The 20,724-nt window shown below is 37.5% G+C and overlaps 5 protein-coding genes across 8 annotated transcripts; 4 read left to right on the top strand and 1 right to left on the bottom strand.

Annotated features, from left to right (window-relative positions):
• Positions 1-783: 783 nt before the first annotated feature.
• LOC106080986 (probable methylthioribulose-1-phosphate dehydratase) lies at positions 784-3,955 on the top strand. 4 transcript variants are annotated; one of them, XM_013242644.2, is made up of 6 exons: positions 784-958; positions 1,030-1,229; positions 1,525-1,619; positions 3,208-3,321; positions 3,384-3,740; positions 3,795-3,955. In XM_013242644.2, exons 3-6 carry the CDS (start codon positions 1,609-1,611, stop codon positions 3,877-3,879), a joined length of 567 nt encoding a protein of 188 aa, XP_013098098.1. In that variant the 5' UTR covers positions 784-958; positions 1,030-1,229; positions 1,525-1,608; the 3' UTR covers positions 3,880-3,955. The 4 variants fall into 4 exon arrangements, with proteins under 4 accessions (XP_013098098.1, XP_013098096.1, XP_013098095.1 ...); XM_013242642.2 differs by having other exon boundaries at positions 1,011-1,229; XM_013242641.2 differs by lacking the exon at positions 1,030-1,229.
• On the bottom strand, positions 3,951-5,077 carry LOC106080987 (transmembrane protein 208). Its single transcript, XM_013242646.2, has 4 exons — positions 4,881-5,077; positions 4,661-4,816; positions 4,465-4,601; positions 3,951-4,398 (listed from the first exon to the last, which is right to left on the bottom strand). Exons 1-4 carry the CDS (start codon positions 4,884-4,886, stop codon positions 4,176-4,178), a joined length of 522 nt encoding a protein of 173 aa, XP_013098100.1. The 5' UTR covers positions 4,887-5,077; the 3' UTR covers positions 3,951-4,175.
• Positions 5,078-7,621: 2,544 nt separating this feature from the next.
• On the top strand, positions 7,622-9,310 carry LOC106080967 (peroxisomal membrane protein 11B). Its single transcript, XM_013242605.2, has 3 exons — positions 7,622-7,885; positions 8,007-8,122; positions 8,185-9,310. The coding sequence occupies exons 1-3, from the start codon at positions 7,824-7,826 to the stop codon at positions 8,736-8,738; spliced, it is 732 nt and encodes a 243-aa protein (XP_013098059.1). The 5' UTR covers positions 7,622-7,823; the 3' UTR covers positions 8,739-9,310.
• Positions 9,311-11,242: 1,932 nt separating this feature from the next.
• Positions 11,243-12,609, top strand: LOC106080968 (protein suppressor of variegation 3-7). Its single transcript, XM_013242606.2, has 3 exons — positions 11,243-11,411; positions 11,479-11,805; positions 11,863-12,609. Exons 1-3 carry the CDS (start codon positions 11,341-11,343, stop codon positions 12,446-12,448), a joined length of 984 nt encoding a protein of 327 aa, XP_013098060.1. The 5' UTR covers positions 11,243-11,340; the 3' UTR covers positions 12,449-12,609.
• Positions 12,610-15,611: 3,002 nt separating this feature from the next.
• On the top strand, positions 15,612-20,508 carry LOC106080988 (palmitoyltransferase ZDHHC3). Its single transcript, XM_013242647.2, has 4 exons — positions 15,612-15,979; positions 16,072-16,293; positions 19,683-19,895; positions 19,968-20,508. Exons 1-4 carry the CDS (start codon positions 15,710-15,712, stop codon positions 20,121-20,123), a joined length of 861 nt encoding a protein of 286 aa, XP_013098101.2. The 5' UTR covers positions 15,612-15,709; the 3' UTR covers positions 20,124-20,508.
• Positions 20,509-20,724: the final 216 nt, after the last annotated feature.

The following is a 20,724-nucleotide window of genomic DNA, read 5'->3' as shown; positions in this document are numbered from 1 at the left end:
CCTTTCAGTGACTATTCCGAAAGCAGAATAGAATACCAACCCATATGTAGTTTGATTGAATTCCGCGTGAAAAGGTGAACGGAATACCCTGTTTTAAAGATGTAATTAGATACGATGCGCAGAAAACACTTTCTCCAACTTATTGACAGCAAAACAATTTTTGAACAGTTAACAAACTCAAATCACATGTTGCTTGGCGTGAAAACGGTTGGAAGTTGGTTAGCTCAGATACATGCCTGTCTTTGTTGTGTGACCAACACAAAACAAACCTACCTATTTTAACTTTTTTGAAAACATGCCCTATTGGATTATAATTTTATTCTGCTTTTGGAATTGCCATTGAAATCTTTATCTGTTTCGCTTGTGAAATTTGACAGCAATCAAATGTTTTTGTTTCCATACCAAAACACGTTTCATTAATCTGCACTATTTCATATATTTTATCTGAAATAAATAAAGAAAAACAAACCATTAAAACCAATAAATGTTTAATATTTTTTTTTTGCCATTTTCACCACTATAAGAAGAGTACTTTTTTCCGTCTATTTTTAGCTAATGATTCGCCGACATTTTTTATATTGACAGCATTCTGCTCGAAAAGCTGAACAGAATACTCAACTTAAAGCTAGTTTTTTAACAGTTCCATAAAGGGAATATATCAAATATAATATATGGGCAATTTGTTTGTACGTGTGAAGACTCAACTTGAATTTCGTTTGCACAATTACGTTACATGCGGAGTAATTAGTTAGTACTATATAAAAAAAAAATCAGCTGAAATAATAGGCCGTTGCTGACTCCCACTTTTGCCGGTCATTAACAAAAATTAGTTTGTCCTATTCGTTATCAGTAGCCTCCAAAACTTAGTTTACAGACCTTATCTCATATAGTCACGTCACATTACAAGTATAAAAATCTTTATTTTAACATGTCTTCTTTATTTAAAGATTTGCCTTCGGTAAGTGCTTTATATTATTTACTACAATGGTCAGGAGTATTTGATTTTTTAGGCCGTCATGTAATTCCTAGATCATAAAAGCCATGAATGCTGCATTCGAAGGAAAATTGTTAGGCACAGATGGGCAGTAAATGTTTTTATATTTTAAAAATCTAGAACCACATTGTAATTTTTTTATAGGCTGAAAGACTCGAAATTTGTCGTTTTAATCTGACTATGTAATCACCCTGTTCAAATTTCACCATGAATTCGTTAATAAAAAGTATTGCTGGTAAATATCTTGTATTACTTGAAACGTTAAAAATTGGAAAATGCCCCAACTGGCACAATTCAGCATATTCCTGCTGAATGTTGTTCTATTATTTGAAATCATTAAAATTTTGATATTTAATTTGATATTCTAAAATTTGTCGTTATATTTCTAATGGTTCAAATTATCCTTTTCTATTGGTTTAATATACATACAAATATTAGTCCATGAAGTTAATCCACTTACTTTTTCTGGAGAAACATTTCCAATACCAAGCTTAAATATCAATTAGACAATATTTCTTTTGTTTTTAAAGGAACATCCAAGAAAGTTGATACCATCTTTATGTCAGCAATTTTATCATTTAGGATGGGTAACAGGAACTGGTGGCGGTATTTCAATGAAGTTGAAGTAAGTACCTATAAGTAGAAATATTTACCAAGTAAAAAATTTGATAAGTTGTGCCAAGTCGTATCTTATATTCTCCACCTTTTACCTTTGATCGCATTTTTCAAATTATTGAGGGATTCCCTTTTATATGTACATGCCAAAAGAGGATAACTGAGGCTCATAATAAAAGTCTACATTTTAATCTTCTTCGGTCCGCACATAAGAATTTAAGCTTATTGGCTGCTTAAATCATGTCCTTAAGGCGTCTGGTGGGAATCGAACCCACAACCCCCGCTGTTGTTGTTGTTGTACACAGAGGTGGCAGCCTTGCCGATGAATGTCTCCATCGGGTCAATCCGGTACGTACAAGCGGCTGCTATGGGATTGCACCTGCATTGGCAATCCGAGCACGCTACCAACTCGGCAACCGGGGCGACCAAAAACATAAATTGAATAGAAATTGGGAGTCACAACGACAAAAGACTTGTAAAGCAAATCAGGAAATGATTGTGCCCTCCATAGGCTGAAGAAAAAAAGTACGAAGATTAATTTATTTTTATTTGGAAGTTTTATCAGTGTTTGAACTAATTTAAACTATTACCGTGCGAAGGCACAACTACTTGCTGTCTAAGCAATATCTACTGGGCTGCAATCGCATCTTCTGCTCAGAAATATTAGGATGGATCTACTTGATCTAGAAGATTCAGGGCTGCAAGAGAGACCCTCTTAATTAGACGGCATTTCAAGCGGTTCTAGAGAGCTTTCACGCAGACACGTTAGCAGATGCAGTGAAAAGCTAGCGAGATAACCCAGTATATAGACATCGAACACCACCCACTGAATGTGAAGCAATTAACCCCTACCTCGGCAAATCCGAGTAGTTCTGGCTCATTTGCGTTCCAGCCTCAACTCCTACAGATCGAAGATTGATGCCAGCGTATTGTATGTATATTCCGATTGTAACCTGGGGCCATATGACACCTGCCACATGCTTAACAGTCCAGCCAATCCTACTGGACTTAGAACCAAATCGCTCTGGACGCACACCAACTTATTCGACAACAGACGAATGGATGTAAAGCTGCAATTACACGATAAAACTTGTCATATTAGCTGTCAATTTGTGTATTCATAAGACTTGTCTTATGTACATCAAATACAAATAGAGCACGCTCAAATTGGCATGCATTCTCATGTGTCTACACGTATGTTAGATGCTATTTTTAAAATTACGTAGGGCAAGGTTTGTCGTGTAATACCAGCTGAGCCCAACAAACTGATACAACTACAACTCAATCCCATGACAGCCGGTTGTACGTACCGTATTGACTCGATGAGTCCTTCACCGGTAAAGGTCAGCCGTCTCAGTGTACAATACACACCCACAACAACAACTCATGCCGTGGGCTACATAAGACTTTTGTGGGACTAGAATTTAAATAATTTATTATATCAATTTGGTTAGCTTTCAAAAAACACATGTCTAACCTGGGACAGGAGGGTACTCAAAGCATAAAATGGTTCCAATATAATTAAACTGAATATATCTACTTTAAGTACAATACAAATGTCAGCCCATGTTAAACGTCATACATTCCCTTCCATTTAGTAATGAGATTTTTATAGCTCCATCCGGTGTTCAAAAGGAGCGTATAGAGCCCGAAGACTTGTTCGTTCAAAATATTGATGGAGAGGATTTGCAGTTACCTCCTGCCTACAAAAAGTAAGAAATTTAGGCTCATAATGAGTTTTTTTTGAAGCATATGTGTTTGCCTCCATTTATAGTTTATCGAAGAGTCAATGTACTCCAATGTTTATGCTGGCCTATCGTCATCGTAATGCAGGTGCAGTCATACATACACATTCCCAGCATGCTGTAATGGCCACTCTATTGTGGCCTGGAGAAGTATTTCGCTGTACTCATTTAGAAATGATTAAAGGCATTTATGATGATGATTTAAAAAGATATCTACGTTATGACGAAAAATTGGTCGTTCCTATTATTGAGAATACACCCTTGGAAAAAGACTTAAAGGACACAATGTATGCCGCTATGATGAAATATCCGGGAAGTTCTGCAGTTTTAGTGCGTCGACATGGGCTTTATGTTTGGGGCCAAACATGGGAGAAAGCGAAAACAATGTAAGCTAGAAATTTTATGTTATGTACTTTTTTTACCTTTTTGCCATTACCTAGGGCGGAATGTTACGATTACCTGTTCGCTTTGGCTGTCGAAATGAAGAAGGCAGGTCTAAATCCCGAAGAAGTACCAAATCAGTAAATCATTTGTTACTTAAAATACAAAAAACTGTATTTTTTTTTTTTGTTATATAAAAATGAAAACAATAATCTCCCGAAACAAATAAAATATAAATATTTTTTCATACAATTCCTTGCTTTTGACCAATAACTTTTTAGAGGAATATAAGGGGTTGATACACTATTCGTACAAAGCCTCTAAAATATTTTGCTGTTAGCCAGCGAAACATAACAAATGGCAGCAAATAAAACTGCAATAAAATAAATTACAGCATGGTTTTTGAACTACACCTAGAGAAGCAACGCTACATATTTGTTTCATCTTTGGCGACGCATTCTGCGTTCCATTTTTCGTTGTTTCTTTTCATTGATTTCAGGTTCTTCAGTCTCATTTTTCTGGGCCAACCAGGGTTTGATAACACTTCCCCACAACATATACACAGCCCGGCAAGGGGCCAACAGTAGCAGGAACCAGAAATAATTCGATAAAATAGATAACAGCATAGTACCAGAGGTTAGGATGATCAAGTCCTTTACATTCCTGAAAATATTATTTATAGGCTACGATTAGACTCTGATTGCGGAAGTACCACTTTTTTAGACTTACTCCGCTATGCCACCTTCCATATTTAAATCATTTCCCGAGTCCAATAAAGCTCCAGTTTCGGAATATTTAGCCTTTGACATGAACGCCATAAACTGGTATGCTGCCCCCAAGGCTATTATCGAAAGTATGCTCATAATCTTTAAAAAAGAAATAAAAAAATTATCGAAAATAACATGACTTACGCTTCAAAACATACCACTGTCGCTTTGCTTATTTCGAAAAGTAGAAAATTGACTAACAAGGATGCGGCAGCACACCCGAAAGCCATATTTCTATAGAAGACTAAAGTCGACTTGTTTTCTTCCACAATTTGTTTGGCTCCCTTAGTGCCTTGTTTTCCCTTTTGTTGTGGCTGTAACATTAAATTTTAATATGTATGATATCGCTCACTTTTTTTATGTTACTGTTGTTCTTACCGCCATTATTTATATTATTTAGTTTTCCTAAAATTTTTATAGAAATCACTTAGATATATTCGTCGATTCTAGATTGAAGCTAATCCTCAAATCCTTTGATTCCTCCCAGTAATATAAAAAATCCCCAAAATCCTAAAAATGCTTTTCCGACCTTCTATGTGGCAGCAGTTATAAAAACAACAACTAAAGGTTATTTGACAGCTGCCATCGTTTTATTTGTTGACGTTGAATTATGTTCGTACCGTCGTTCGTTCCTTCGTTCGTGCTTCGAACAAGGCCAATACCTAATTTCAAACATTATGAGTTAAGGACTGTCAAGACGAATTTGTTTTCAAAAACAAAATAAACAAAATTGTTTTCCAGTTTTTTTTGCCTGTTAGGGCGAGATCATTAAATTTCACAATTTTTGTTTGTTTCTCCTTCGAGGCGAGCTTAATGATCGAAGATGCAAATGGAAAAGGAAAGCCAAAGGTAGCAACACACACCAACCACTATGGGACGCGTTTCGTCTTTGGTTAGAAGACTTTTCAACTATATTAGGTATGATGGCTTCAAGGGCGTTAGTATGCTGTATTTAAATCGTATTTAATTCCTTTATATTTACCCAGGATTCACTTATAGCATGTTTGTGGGTGTCGAACAATGTACATGGTTCGTCACAGTTAAAGCCTAGTACCGAATTCGACTTTTCATCCGAACAACTGTCAAAACGCACTATAAAAAAATGGGGACGAAAATAATGGGAACACATTCCGTACAAGTGGTACTGAGTTCTATGAGCAAAATAGCAGCGACCTGTCGCTGCATCAGGATAAATTTCTCACAATTTTTATGGTAAATGTATTTAAATGTTCACGAAACGGGTCGAAACAACTCTGCTTCATACTGTTGTGTGTTAATGTTTGACTTTTGTTTGTGTTCTGACAAAGAAAAAGAGTCCGTCGTATTTCGCAATAATTTAATAGGCATTTTCGCTGTGAATGAAGTCAGTATTAGGCTTTATATTTAAACCCCGTTTACAGATTTAAGGATCTCGTCAGCTGATTTTATAAAGGAAAAACAGATGATCAGAGCCATTAAATCCGGATTTAAAGAGCAGTGTAAAAGGGGGTTTTTGTGTATGTTGAATTCAATTTGTCGCCTACACATGTGTAGGCCAATGTTTTCATTTTCACTTGCTTGCGATTTTGAGATTGCCATAGGGGTGTTTTTTCGATTTCTGGGGCCGAATTACCGCAACGAGTAAAATCGTTCGAAATCTCTTTTGTGAATTATGCATTTCGTTATTGAACGAGAATTTTTGAAATTTAGGAAGCAATTGTTTAAATCAGTTTTTTTTTTCGTTTGCAGGCCGAACGACAGGATTCACTAATAGAAGGTTAGGTCAGGCGAAAATATAAAGAGGATAGGCCCCATGAACATCATTAAACATGTCAAAAATTTTACTCAGCAGTTTACGGTACGGTGCCGATTGAAAATGTCATCAAATGGGAGAAAAGAATGAATGTAAAAAGAGAATAAGCTGACAATGTCAAGTACTGTCAAAAATTAAAAAAATGTATGTCGGCTGATCGCTTGGCTTAACCTTATTCAGTGAATCCTGGCCAAACGAATGCTCGCGTTCGACGCCAACAAACAGGCTATTAATTTGTTATTAGATTTGTTTCTGTATCCATATGTCTTTCATTTTTATGTTAGATACGAATAGAGTGCGCTCTTAAAGGCATGTGTTTGTCATATGTATTGTACTTTTTTGAAGAAGACGATATGTATAAATTTTACATATGTTTAATTTGACATGTGGTCATTGGCTACTTAAACGCGCCAATAACTCGCCTTGTCATATCGAGCATCATAGGCACTCAGTATTTGTGCAAGAGCCGGTGCCGCCCGGCCTCTCACTGAGACTCTCCGCTCGATACTACTGATATTCCGCGACTGCCGTTGCAGCTACTCCGTAAGCATTCCACTATCCGCTGCCTGTGGAGCTTAGCTGTGAGCTTCCGGGCGACTGCAAGGCGGATTTAATAAGGTGGTCTCACGCGAGCAGCTGTTAACAGTCGCTCAGTTTTGACAGTATTAAGATGTCAGATTTTTATTTAGATGCTCTTTGTTGTTAACTTCTTTCTAGCATATTCTCTGCTCATGTATGCACACGTTTACACACAAGCACACAAATTTCTATACCTGTGTTGGCAAAACGTCGATCAGATTGATTTTAAGATGGCGAATTGCACCATATGATTTGTGGTTGTTGTGCAAATGAGACCACCTTTAATGTTTCGCCTTGAGGCGATCGCAGCAAAGCTTAAACTCCGTTTACACTGCTCATTAAATCTGGACTTAGCTCTCGTCAGCTGATTTTATAAAGGAAAAACAGATTATCGAGCCATTAAATCCGGATTTAAAGATCAATGTAAACGGGGTTTTATCGTGACAGCAATGAAACATCACACAGATTAGACCACAATATTCGAGCCTGTGTGGTGCTATTCCGTGCCGGAATAAAATTTTGTAATTGAATTTAATAAAATCGCTTCACCAGTTAAATTATTTTCCACAATATATATGCTGAACACAATAAAAAAAAGCTGTCAAAAACATCCCTGTTGACAAAAAAAATCACTTGAATCGTAGTGTTAATTTTATGGAAAGGTCCCAAATTATCTTTACGTGGAAATGTCATGCTGTCAAATAGTACAAATTTAAGACCAACACTACACCCTTGAATAATAATTTTCCATCTCTGTTTAACCGTAATGTACTGTATTCATTTGGTAGATTTTTAGATTTGTTGTTTGTTTATCTCGAACCTTTGTACCCAGCCAGCAGTGTAGAAAGCTAAGATAAGCCGTATTAACAAAACTCCTAGAATAGTGCATTATTGTTTTATAGTGGTTGGTAGAAGATTACCCGTAGGTTAAAGAATAGAAGAGCATCACAATGAATATGGACAAATGGGTGCAGCTCAATAATCAAGCCGCTGGCAGAGATAAAATTGCACGGTGAGTTTGTCAAGAAGATGACAAGAATTGTAATATTTATTTTAAATATACATACATATATACTTCTATTTGGTGATCATTTCAAAAATGTGTTTATTTTGCATCGCTAATGGCGCATCAGACTAATACAATATGCCTCTCGAGCTTTGTGGGATTCTCTGGAGGCAGCCGACAACAGTCCGGCTATGGTTGAAAACTTTAAATCGTTGGAATACATTTTGAGTACATTCCGTAAATGTAAGTATTGATTGCTGATGGTTACTATAAAAATAATTTCGTAAATTTTTCATTTACTTTAGTGCTACGTTTTGGCAAGTGTTTGGATGTATTCTATGCCAGTCTGAGAACAATTCATTATCCAGACTTGGCCATAAGGATTACCCTCACCACATCTAAACTGTCACAGGCACTATTCTTGTTTGCGGATCATTTTCTATGGCTGGCCCGCACGGGCCTCTTCAAGAGCGTTGACGCCAAGAAGTGGGGAAAGTATGCCAACAAATATTGGTTGCTGTCAATCATTATGAATCTATGTAGAGATGTTTATGAAATATTCCGTTTAATGGATCTACATAAAGCTTCCATGCGTAGTGGCATTACACGAAGCATTCCCTGTCGCATACACTCTCCCAAGGATTTCGGTCGTTTAGCTTTACAGTCATATGCATTGGCTTTGGGACATAAGGATGTTTTGGTTGATACGATTAAGAACGTATGTGATTTCTTTATACCTTTGACTGCTTTGGGCTATACAAAAATGAATCCACGAACAATCGGCATGTTGGGAGCCATATCGTCCATTGCAGGATTAATTGCTTTAGTCGAACCTACAGCTAAGCTAACGCCGGCATAAGTAATTATTGATTTAGATGTTACACACTTTATTATGTATGTTATGTATGTATATTAGCAGTAGTACTTGTTGAAACGATATACCTTAATGTATAAATTATTTTTTTATATATATAAAAGAGATGTATGTAAATATTTTTATTGTAAGGTTGGATTGGATTCGATAGCAAATCCCACCAGTGGCTTTGATCTGTCGATTTTTTGGTATCACAATGAACGGAAATTGACAGATGGATTGAAACTGCTACAATTAACAGACCTAAACAATGTGTTGATTCCATTAATTCTACTAGGTTACTTTTGATGAATAGATGGCATTGAAATAAGAGTGATAAGGATAGGTTTTATCTTATCTGCTGTGACATTTATTAATATTGCAATACCCATAGGAAATGCCTCGAAGTATTTATCTATCGTTCCTTCCGCTCATCTGCCGAGACCACGAATGCTTTTCAAACGACTATACTTTTGAGCTTTGGTCGGACTCTTATGGGTTACATATGTGATGTTGATCAGTGTAACCAGACAATTTGAAAAGCAATAAAAAAAAGCAAATTAAGTGTTGAATATAAAGTTGTTTCTTAAATTCTGGGATGGCTAAACATATTTTGGGTGTGCTTTACGAAAACTCCAAGAGGTCTAAGGTTGTGGTGATTTTTCAACTACCGGGCGCGTTCACAGGTTGCGGTAAGTGGAGTGCTCTATACGGAGTAGATGTAACTGCACAATCAGCGGTGTCGAGTGGAGAGTCTCAGTGAGAGGCCGGTTGGAACCGACTCTTGCCTTAACTCTGAGTGCCAATGATGTTCGATACGAAAAGGCGAGTTATTGGCGCCTTTAAATAACGAATGGAAGCCTATAAGAGCTTGACGAGGTCTGCCAACTCCACATACAAATGTGGCTACAACAACACCTTGGGAAGAACTATCCCCTTGGTGTCGCTTTGGATTACTATCTCTGTGAGCCAACAGTATTAATTTTCTTGGCCCCCTATTGTTTACGTCCACCGCAAGCAATTTGAGGACCATGATTCTTCCGATGATCTCTCGGTTTTTTCCCGATGATCTCTTCTTGAACGCCTAAACTTTAGGCCCGTAGGTCCAAATCAGAATGAGGGCCCTGAGCATTCTTTTTAGAGCGTTTAGTTGAAAAATGCAACTCTGCAAATAAATACCAAAAAGCAAGACGCAAAAGTTAAAGAATTTTGGCCTTAAAGATTCCAATTCTAGAGTGTTTGCTTGGTATTTGGTATTAAACCTATTATAATTTCTTTAACTTAACTAGACCTATTTTATCTAAACGCCTTGTTTCGCCTTTCCAACACACATTGACAACGACGAGGCCTTTTAAATTTGTTACCATTCTGTTGCATTTGAGTAATAATATAAGTAGCTAAAGAGGGCTGCTGTGGGGTGGAATGCCCTACTAAAGTAATATGGATTTAAAATTGTACTCTCTTTGAGTTCCTTCTCAAGCGGCTACAAATCAAAGTGGCTGTCGAAGTAACGACGGCGGTATTCAAGACAACGACGGCAGCTAATTTAGTTATGTTTCTGCCAAGATATATTAATTTTCAGGTAGTGGCAGTTGCCCAACAACAAAATATTGAGTACACTATCTGTCAAAATCAGTGATTAGTGCAACTCTGATTTTGTGTATGTTACTATTGGGTTGCCCAAAAAGTAATTGCGGATTTTTTAAAAGAAAGTGAATGCATTTTTAATAAAACTTAGAATGAACTTTAATCAAATATACTTTTTTAACTCTTTTTTTTTTAAAGCAAGCTAAAAGTAACAGCTGATAACTGACAGAAGAAAGAATGCAATTACAGAGTCACAAGCTGTGAAAAAAATTGTCAACGCCGACTATATGAAAAATCCGCAATTACTTTTTGGGCAACCCAATAGTTCGCGCCATTTTTCGTTGTTTGTCAAACTACAATTTTAATTGTAATTTAATGGATAAATAAATAGATATTAAATTTAATTATCAATCAGCGTGCTCTGTTAAGAAAGATCAACACGCGCTTCTTCCATTGAGCGTTAAGCAGAATTGTAGATTTTGGAGTGAAGATCAGCCAGAAGTATTGCAAAAGCAACCAATGCATCCAGAAAAAGTTACTCGTGAGATACTAGCCGAAATGTTAGAAAGAGTATGTCAGCAGAGTATAGCATAAAACAATCCTAAAACATTAATGAAATCCCATGGAAATACGGTTGTATTACGTACTGGATTGACCCGATGAAGTCCTTCATCGGCAAGGACTGCTGCCTCAGTGTACAACACACTGCAACAACAACAACAACATTAAATTATGTAGACCGTACTGTCGATTCAAATAAAGATTTTATGCATTTTTCTGAATTTAATGTTTTTTTTTTAAACCTTCCTATAGCTCTTAAAAAATCAACCTTTAACTGTTACATTATTTTAAATAATTTTTGCAACGGCGATAAAAAGACAATTCAATTACGGCATGATACTTTAAAACTTCATTGACTTTGGACTCTGCAGATGCGCTTCTTCTCGTTCGGCACGAATTTTTGGGTAAATTTACACTTATTTAGTCCACAAGAGTGATCCAAAAAACTGATAAATTAACTATGTGTGATGAGGAACCCAATAGTACTCCACAATATGCCGAAGTCCAGTCAGAGCAGGTTGTGATAAAATGGTAAGATTGTTGTTTGGTAAATTCTAAGCACTTTTTGCTACAAACACGTACCCCAAACCTATTGCAGTGAAAAGGTTCCCACCAAAAAGTTTAAGACTGTGGTGCAAAAGCCACCACCGAGCTTGAGCCCACATGAGTTGCGAATCCGGCGGCAAAGGTTCATTCTGAAATGGAGCGCAGAATTTCCCTGGTTAAGGCCAAGTCCAAATGATGATTCTGTGGGCTATTGCAGCACATGTCGCCGGGACCTAGTGTGCAAAAAGACCCATTTGGAAAGACATCAGAAGACTTTTAAACACATGCGGCTGCAGGGATTTGAAAATGTTTACACAATTAACGAACCAGAGGCGGACTTAATTGAAGCGCATACCTCTGGTTATTTGGACAATGAATAGTAAGTGAATAAAATATATCAAACATGTTTTTAATAAACATTTCTGTTTTATAATAGTGAGGATGAAATGCTATTAGATGACGAAAGCTTTGGATATACGACTATAAAGGTGGAACCTGTAAAAGTTAGCCCTACTCATGATATTATGCCCACAAAATTGAAAAAACCTGCGGTAAAGCGTCAGAAGATTGAAAATGAAAAGTCCACGCCGATTTCATATTCCACAACCCACCAAAAGGTTGAACGTGATTCAAGTTTTACAAGTACTCCTCGTTCGGCGGATAGATCCATGAATGATTTCTATTATATGCCACGACAACCACCAAAAGACAGTTTTGATTTGTTCTTCGAATCTGCTGCTGCTTCCGTGAAAAGCCTACCACCAAAATTGGCAGCAGAACTAAAGAGCCGTGTTTCACAGCTTCTAAGTGAATTTGAGTTGAGGGCAATCTGCGAGAAGGAAGCTCAAGAGAAGGCCGCTGCTGCTGGTCCACAACAACATGTGACTACCATATCCACCCCGGTTGCTGTTACTGTAGATCCATCGTTATGTACAAGTTCAAGTACAGAGCCGACTAGAGTGACACAAGTTGATGGCCAGCAGCCTATAGCACACTATGTTTACTCATATCAAGCAAAATGAGTTTATTTCATACTATCACAATCGGATATTTTAATTCCCCTTTTGACTTTTCGTAAATCTTTAGTTAAGTCTAAAATTGATTATTTAGTTGTAATTTCCAAACCTTCTGTCTATATAAACAAAAGTATTTGTTTAATATATTTTATATTATTGATATTCTATTTAGTTCAAACATTTTTATTTAAATATAACAAATTATAAAAAAAGTTTTGAACGAAGCCTATGTCGGACTTTTTGTCTCCACCGCCATAAGATGGGGGGAGGCCACCGTAGCCCAGGGGTTGGCATGGCCGCCTATGACGCAGAACGCTTGGGTTCGAATCCTGGCGGGAACATCAGAAACAAAATTTGTTCAGCGGTGGTTATACCCTCCTAATGCTGGCGACATTTGTGAGGTACTATGCAATGTATTGGTTGCCCAAAAAGTAATTGCGGATTTTTTAAAAGAAAGTAACGCATTTTTAATAAAACTTAGAATGAACTTTAATCAAATATACTTTTTTTACACTTTTTTTCTAAAGCAAGCTAAAAGTAACAGCTGATAACTGACAGAAGAAAGAATGCAATTACAGAGTCAAAAGCTGTGAAAAAATTGGTCAACGCCGACTATATGAAAAATCCGCAATTACTTTTTGGGCAACCCAATAGAAACATCTCCCCAAAGAGATGACTCACTGCGACACGCCATTCGGACTCGGCTATAAGAAGGAGAACCTATATCATTGAGCTTAAACTTGAATCGGACAGCACCCATTGATATGCGAGATGTTTGTCCCTGTTCCTTAATTGATTGTTTAAGGGTAAATTTGCATTACCATAAGATGGGAATGGGAACTGCAACCCTATTAGGTATATGACCACATCTTGTTCGGCTTGATATTCGAACTCACGATAGTACTCGAAGGAAACAATATGCGCTTGAAATTTGTGCACGCATGCCCTCTAAGATCCATATCAAATCCGGTTGTTGTTGTGTGTGCATAGGCGAGTAGCATATGGCCCTTGATGATTAGTGTGGCTATATACATCTGCTCCTCGTATAATCTTCTCCAGCAGGATCTGCCTGTCTGAAAACTCGTGTGGTATTGAATGCTTCGGAGAGGTCCTTTCCTATACTGAGATAGGTGTAGTACCAAAAGCTTCATTCTGCTGAGTTTTATTAATTTTGCAGGGGTACCAAACTCAGATATGGCTTAAAATACCTTTAAACGTCATATCTATGTTGGAATGCATACTCCGTTCAAATTTGTATATTTTAAAAGGAACCTCAAGTGGTATCAAAACAAAAGAAGACTTAGAAAATATTGGCAAAATATTTTTTTTCGTTTCTGAATTCGAAAACCGCAATAGGCCAGGAAGCTTTGTAGTCAACGAAGAGATAGTAATCGTTGATTTGTCCTTCGCAGTTCTTCTGCCGGATTTGAGGGAGTTTGAATATTTGGTTGTTGTTGTAGCCACATGTCTATATGTCGAGGTGGCGATCCTAGTCTAGCTCCTATAGGTGAGCAAGCTCGTTTGGGTCCAAAGGACAGATCGCCGCGGGAACAAGACGGCCATTGGTTTTCATTAAAATTAAAAGGGGTTATTAATTCGGCCCGCAGGCATAGGAATTTATGTGCGGTTATGTGTTGCTGCCCATCTATGATAAAAGGATACAAAAAAAAAACAAGTTATGGTCCATAATGGAATTAATGTTGGAGACCACAGTAGAAAACATTGTGTTAAATTTCAGCCAAATCGAATAAGGATTTTGCCCTTTAGGGGCTCAAAAAGTAAAATAGAGAGATCGTTTTATAGGGGAGCTGTATTAGGTTGTACAAAATTTCACACAAATCAGATAAAATTGCGCCCTATAGAGGCTCAAGAAGTCAAGATCCCAAATCGGCTTATATGGTATCATAACGAAACACGTCGTTCAAAATTTAAGCGAAATCGGATAGCAATTACGCCATATAGAGGCTCTAGAATCAAGACCCCAGATTGGTTTATATGACTCGATTCATCCGTATTTGGCACTGTTGTTGGAAATCATAACAAAATACGTCGTGCAAAATTTAAGTCAAATCGGATAGGAATTGCGCCATCTAGGGGCTCAAGAAGTCAAGGCCCCAGATCGGGTTATATGACAGCTATATCAGGTTATGGACCGATTTCAAACATAATTAACAAAGTTGTTGAAAATCATAAAAAACCTCATACAAAACCTCAGCCAAATCGGATAATAATTGCGCCCTGATGTGGTTCAAGAAGTCAAGATCCAAGGTCGGTTTATATGGCAGCTATATCAAATCATGGACCGATATGGTCCATTTACAATATTAACCGACCTACACCTATAAGAAGCATTTGTGCAAAATTTCAAGCGGCTAGCTTTACTCCTTCCAAAGTTAGCATGCTTTCGACAGACAGACGGACGAACATGGCTAGATCGACATAAAATGTCATGGCGAACAAGAATATATATACTTTATGGTGTCTGAGACGAACATTTCGAGGAGTTACAAATAGAATGACAAAAATTCTATGGTGGAGGGTATAATAAAAATACTTCTGATTACTTAAAAAAAGCTGAGTGAAATCGAAAAATGCATTAAAAAAGAGATTTTTTTCAATACTTTTGAAAGAAGAGGGAAAAATACTAAAATGGATGTTGAAAATGGATGTTGAAGTCTGCCAAAAGATTTTACTCAATAGATGGCACTTATTATCTTGTCTCCCTTCTTGTATCATAGTATGCTGAGGTTCCTTAGATTGGAATTGGGTCGAAGTACCAGTGGCTCTATTTAAAACCAACAAGGCAGTTTGAGTCGATGGATTTGATGCTGATCTATTTAAAACCGGCTTATGCACCAGCTCGTCTTTGCGATCTGACCAGAAAAACGCAAAACCCAACAAATGGAACATTCTATGTCCGTCCGGAGTCAGTGATAACGATAAACACCACACAAGACGTAGCACAAACCTTTACCTATGTGGGACTCATAGTTTTCCCGTGTCGCCATGGACAGATTAACAATATTTACGATCTGCTATCTCGGGGCAGTGCGTTTTTGAAAATTGGTAATGCGTCTTTAAGCATCTGTGCTTAATGGGAAATAATCTAAAACGATTGGTAACTCTATTCGTCAGCTGTTACTTTCGTCATCCCCCCTTTTGGTTATCAGCTGTTGGTGAAAAAAGGAAATTTTGTTGTTTTGTGAAGGTGGGAAAGTAAAGTGAAATTTATTGGTCTCCCACAAGTTGTTCCAAGGCTTGGGCATAATGTATACACCTATGGCAGGTGGTGCCAACTCAAACATCGACACGCACAATAGAACCTGTGGTAGTCGATGTTGGTGTGTCAAAGATATTTGCGGGATCTTTTGTGCTGTCTTAACTTGGCTCCTCATTTTGTTCGCCGAGTTTGTGGTGATGCGTGTTATCCTATTGCCCAGTCCACATCCAGTGTTTAGTACAGTGAATATAATTATTTTCCAAATCCTAGCCTTTTTAGCATTTGCTTCACATTTGCGTACAATGTTATCAGATCCGGTAAGTAGAGACCAATAGTTATGAACTCACTATGGGATTAATTTTAATCTAATTACTATTTTTAACTAATGTTTTGGTTTTTGCTTGACTAGGGCGCTGTTCCACGCGGCAATGCTACCAAAGAAATGATAGAGCAAATGGGCTATCGAGAGGGCCAAATGATTTTCAAATGCCCCAAATGTTGCAGCATTAAACCAGAGCGGGCCCATCATTGTTCTGTATGCCAACGTTGTATTCGCAAAATGGATCATCACTGCCCATGGGTAAATAATTGTGTGGGAGAAAACAATCAGAAATACTTTGTATTGTTTACGGTAAGTGATAGCATTTTGCTAATGTGACATCTAAAGGGTAGAAGGTTAAGTAGATTAAATGTGCCGTTAAAGGAATATGAATGACATCATAGTTTTTTGTAGTTGGCTTGTAAAAAATAAGATAAGAATATGTTAACAATTTATGCACTTCAGCAACTTTTTAACTTAAATTCATAAACTCCATTGTAAGGGGATGCGTGTTAAGATTGTTTTACTAATTTGGTAATATGTTAAGCGTATGGTGTTGCTGCCAGCACCATAATGGTAGGAAAGTTTTAGGGGAAGTTTGCCACAGTTGGGCTATCCAATAACATATTGATATAGTTTTAGCAGCCGCGTTCGATGATTCACAGCTCAATAGGGTTGTTTCCTCTTTGATAACGTTCGTCAGATTTTTTCGATTGATATTGGATGTAATATTTTAAATTTCAGATGGACAAAAGTTGTGAAAAGGGGGGAATATTAATTCAAATAATCATTGTTAAAATGTTAAAAAGCAAAAAAAAAACTATCGCACAAGCAGGTGACGTGTGTTCCCAGGTTACATTCGGGATACACATCCCCCAAGTTGGCATTAATCCTATCTATGTAGGAGTTATGCGGCTGCATCTGCCGTACCACGATTTAGCCAGAACTACTATGTTTTGCAGGGGGAGGTCAACTTCTTCGGTTTCAATGGGTGGCGGTTATCTTTAAGGACCATATTCAACCGTTATCTATTCACTTCGTCTGCTACCGTGTCCTAATGAATTTTATCTAGACCCACTTGATATAGAGGTTCTGGATAAGCATCTGATGGATGCTTATCCACAATAAAACGATTTGGATGGTCACTGCGATAACAGCCCAGAAGTTATTGCTTGCACAGTACCCTAATTTGAACGCTTGTCACCTAATGGAGGTGCTCCACGGGAGAAGTGAGGAGACAGATATGTTGATTCACCTTAAGACTTTTGGGTGGTGGATGTCTATCCACAATAAGACGATTGGATGGCCCTTGCGATAACAGCCCAGAAGTGACAAGTGAGGAAACAGCTCGTCGCAGTATAAGGAGAAGCATTCTGACAGATCTGTATATTTTTTCCACTGCGTATCGCATAGTCGACAAGACCACACAGGCGCTTTATATTTACCACAGACCGGCGAATTGTTTCGTACGTATCCAACAAAAATATTTCTTTGTAAGCACAGAATCTTATTTCTACTTCAGACCTTATGACGTATTCCGACCAACCAGGTTATGTTATTGTTGTAGCAGTGTGTTTTACACTGAGGCGGTAGCCCTAGCATATGAAGGACTCGATCGGGTCAATTCGGTACGTACAACTGTGTATGTATTGAACGATGTTGCTGAGGATTTGGTGGCAGATATTTAAAAATTTCTAGCAGCGAAATAAGAGGCAAGATCGACGAGGTAGACAAGGTAGACAATCGTCCGTATATGATACGATCTTAATGCCGTCTGTGGGGTTAGAATAGAGTATAGGTAGAGGTTAAACAGTGTCTGCGTTTTGGCGATGACTCAAATATTTTGGCACGGCTGACCATGTCAAATGCCTTCGATAGGTGCAGTGCCACGAGCACCGTCCAATCTCATGGCCTGGGCTGATTGAAGTCACGGCAAATGTGTGCGATGATGACATGCAAAGCAGTTGCTGTGCTATGCAGTCTTCGAAATCCGTGCTGATGCTCGGCGAATGGAAATTCTCTTATAATCCAAGATTGTCAAATTTGCTCATGAGCATTAAGCAATAGGGTCAAACTTCTCATACATCAATGAGTGCTGTCCGACTAAAGTTTAAGCTCAATGGTAAGGGACCTCCTTTTTATAGCCTAGTTCGAACGCCGCGCTGCAGTGCGACGCCTCTTTGCAGAGATTTTAGATTGAGGCATTCTTGGGTATTTCTTCTACCAGCATACATTCAATATTGCATGAAGACCTTGTCGTAGAAAGGTTTGTTCTCGTTGGTCTCTCCACAATTTGACAAAAATAAGGCCCCATAAATTATATATATTATTGATCGTCATGACATTTTAAGTCGATCAAGCCATGTCCGTCCGACCGTCTGTCTGTCGAAGCACGCTACCTTTCGAAGGAGTAATGTTAGGCACTTGAAATTTTGCATAAATACTTCTTATTAGTGTAGGTCAGTTGGGATTGTAAATGCGCCATATTGGTCCGTGTTTTGATATGGAAATTTGCTCATTTTGCCCTGAAAATTCCACTAAGGAACAGGGGCAAGCAAGCGTCTCACATATCAATGAGTGCAGTCCGATTCAAGTTTAAACTCAATGATAAGGGGACTCCTTTTTTAAGGCGAGTCCGAACGACGTGCCGCAGTGCGACACCTCTTTTGGAGAGAAGTTTTACATGGCACAGTACCTCACAAATGTTGCCAGCATTAGGAGGGGAAAACCACCGCTGACAATTTTTTTTGATGCTCTCGCCAGGATCCGAACCCAGACGTTCAGCGTCATAGGCGGACATGCTAACCTCTGCGGAACTTGACTTCTTGAGCCACTAGAGGGCTCAATTGTTCAATCTTGGCTAAAATTGTTCATGAGGTGTTTTGTTATGACTTCCAACAACCGTGCCAAGTATGGTCTTAATCGGTTCATTACCTGATATAGCAGCCATACAAACCGATCTCGAATCTTGACTTCTTGAGCCGCTAGGAGGCGCATTTATTACCCGATTTGGCTGAAGTGTTTGTTATTTTGTTGTAACTTCCAACAACTGCGCCATGTATATGGTCTCAATCGGTTTCTTCCATAAAATCGGGAGATCAGTTTCCATAGAAACTGATCTCCCGATTTTACTTTTTGAGCCTATAGAGGGCGCTATTTTAATCCGATTCGTCTGAAATTTTGCACAATGAGTTCCACATTGGTCTCCAACACCCAAATCAATTGTGCCATGTGTATGGTCTAAATCGGTTTATAAACTGATATAGCTCCCATAGAAACCGATCTGACGATTACACTTTTTGAACCTATAGAGGGGGCATTTTTTATTCGATTTGGCTGACATTTTGCACAATGACTTCCATATTGGTCTCCAATAGCCAATGTATGGCCCTAATCGGTTCATAGCTTAGTATGGTTCCAAAAGCATAGCAATAATTATCCATTATACTTTGCTTGCCTGAAAAGTGATATCGGGCAAAGAACTTGACAATTGCGAGCCAAGATTCGGCCCAGCCGAACTTAGCACGCTTTTACTTGTCGGATACTAATGTAGACATAGTTTAGCTATAACAAAATAGAATAATAAATATATCCATGTTGGTGGGCATCCAAAGTCCATCATGGCGTTTTTAATTGTTCTTATTTAAACTTTTCTTTTATAATTTTATGCAAAAACCTCTAAATAATTATTATCTTTTCAGTTTTACATAGCATCTATTTCGGTTCATGCAATATTTTTAGTACTGTCATCATTCGCTGAATGTGTACGCAACGAATGGCGACAATGTTCGCCATATTCACCACCTGCCACCATATTCCTTTTACTATTCCTAACATTTGAGGCTTTAATGTTTGCAATATTTACCATAATAATGCTGGCAACGCAACTGACGGCTATACTCAATGATCAAACGGTAAGTGTAGTGAATAAAATGTATAAAAAACTTCTATTGAGACAGAGTTTCTTTTTCATTTTCCATTAACAGGGTATTGAACAGCTGAAAAAAGAAGAGGCTCGTTGGGCCAAAAAGTCACGGCTCAAGAGTATACAGTCGGTTTTTGGACGTTTTTCTTTGGCTTGGTTTTCACCTTTTACAAAACCGGGAAAGACAAGATTTAACTCCCACTTTTATTCGGTTTAAATGTGCCTTCGAGATCATCAGCATATAAACAAAAAAAAATTTATATGTAAAACAAAAGCAACATTCTTAAATACCAGAAATGAAAAAGACTCCATATTATAACTAGTATATACCTATATAGATATATGTATGTATGTATATTAATACATAACATGAAACAAATGGAAGAACAACAATATGTGTGTATGTATAATTTATAATTAATGAAGCTAAATTGTGTATTTTGTCATTATGGTTGTCCCGGGATACACAATAGATTTAGAATAGAAAAATGAATAGATCTTGTACATTTTCCATGCGAATTACGCTTAAAATCAAACAAAAACCAAAACGAAAAGATAAAAAAGATGAAGATGATGGAAAAAGAGATCATCCCTAGATAATGGAGGACAAAAAAAAAATGATCAAAAAATAATACTTTAGAGTTGTAGTTGGTCGTATATATATTTATTATAATGTATGTGTGTTTATATGTTTAGTTTATATTTTTTCCTCTCTCTTCACTTGCTCTTAATAAAATTAAATACTTTTTAAATACATTTATATACATATATATACATTATACATATGTACGTATGTAGATTATTTACAAATAAACATT

The sequence above is a fragment of the Stomoxys calcitrans genome, chromosome 5 (assembly GCF_963082655.1).
Source record: "Stomoxys calcitrans chromosome 5, idStoCalc2.1, whole genome shotgun sequence".
Taxonomy (NCBI): Eukaryota; Metazoa; Arthropoda; class Insecta; order Diptera; family Muscidae; genus Stomoxys; species Stomoxys calcitrans.
This window is presented reverse-complemented; position numbering and strand designations above follow the sequence as displayed.

What these genes read in the sequence shown, in the direction of transcription:
- LOC106080986 (XM_013242641.2), top strand. Translation starts at nt 929, where the DNA reads ATGTCTTCTTTATTTAAAGATTTGCCTTCG. An exon ending in TATTTAAAGATTTGCCTTCG is followed by an intron (nt 959 to 1,524) that starts GTAAGTGCTTTA and finishes TTGTTTTTAAAG; the next exon opens with GAACATCCAAGAAAGTTGAT. An exon ending in TGGGAGAAAGCGAAAACAAT is followed by an intron (nt 3,741 to 3,794) that starts GTAAGCTAGAAA and finishes GCCATTACCTAG; the next exon opens with GGCGGAATGTTACGATTACC.
- LOC106080987 (XM_013242646.2), bottom strand. An exon ending in AAATAAGCAAAGCGACAGTG is followed by an intron (nt 4,602 to 4,660) that starts GTATGTTTTGAA and finishes TCTTTTTTAAAG; the next exon opens with ATTATGAGCATACTTTCGAT. An exon ending in ATGGAAGGTGGCATAGCGGA is followed by an intron (nt 4,399 to 4,464) that starts GTAAGTCTAAAA and finishes TAATATTTTCAG; the next exon opens with GAATGTAAAGGACTTGATCA.
- LOC106080967 (XM_013242605.2), top strand. Translation starts at nt 7,824, where the DNA reads ATGAATATGGACAAATGGGTGCAGCTCAATAATCAAGCCGCTGGCAGA. An exon ending in GGCAGAGATAAAATTGCACG is followed by an intron (nt 7,886 to 8,006) that starts GTGAGTTTGTCA and finishes ATGGCGCATCAG; the next exon opens with ACTAATACAATATGCCTCTC. An exon ending in TTTGAGTACATTCCGTAAAT is followed by an intron (nt 8,123 to 8,184) that starts GTAAGTATTGAT and finishes CATTTACTTTAG; the next exon opens with TGCTACGTTTTGGCAAGTGT.
- LOC106080968 (XM_013242606.2), top strand. Translation starts at nt 11,341, where the DNA reads ATGTGTGATGAGGAACCCAATAGTACTCCACAATATGCCGAAGTCCAG. An exon ending in GAGCAGGTTGTGATAAAATG is followed by an intron (nt 11,412 to 11,478) that starts GTAAGATTGTTG and finishes AACCTATTGCAG; the next exon opens with TGAAAAGGTTCCCACCAAAA. An exon ending in GGTTATTTGGACAATGAATA is followed by an intron (nt 11,806 to 11,862) that starts GTAAGTGAATAA and finishes GTTTTATAATAG; the next exon opens with TGAGGATGAAATGCTATTAG.
- LOC106080988 (XM_013242647.2), top strand. Translation starts at nt 15,710, where the DNA reads ATGTATACACCTATGGCAGGTGGTGCCAACTCAAACATCGACACGCAC. An exon ending in GTACAATGTTATCAGATCCG is followed by an intron (nt 15,980 to 16,071) that starts GTAAGTAGAGAC and finishes TTGCTTGACTAG; the next exon opens with GGCGCTGTTCCACGCGGCAA. An exon ending in CTATACTCAATGATCAAACG is followed by an intron (nt 19,896 to 19,967) that starts GTAAGTGTAGTG and finishes TTCCATTAACAG; the next exon opens with GGTATTGAACAGCTGAAAAA.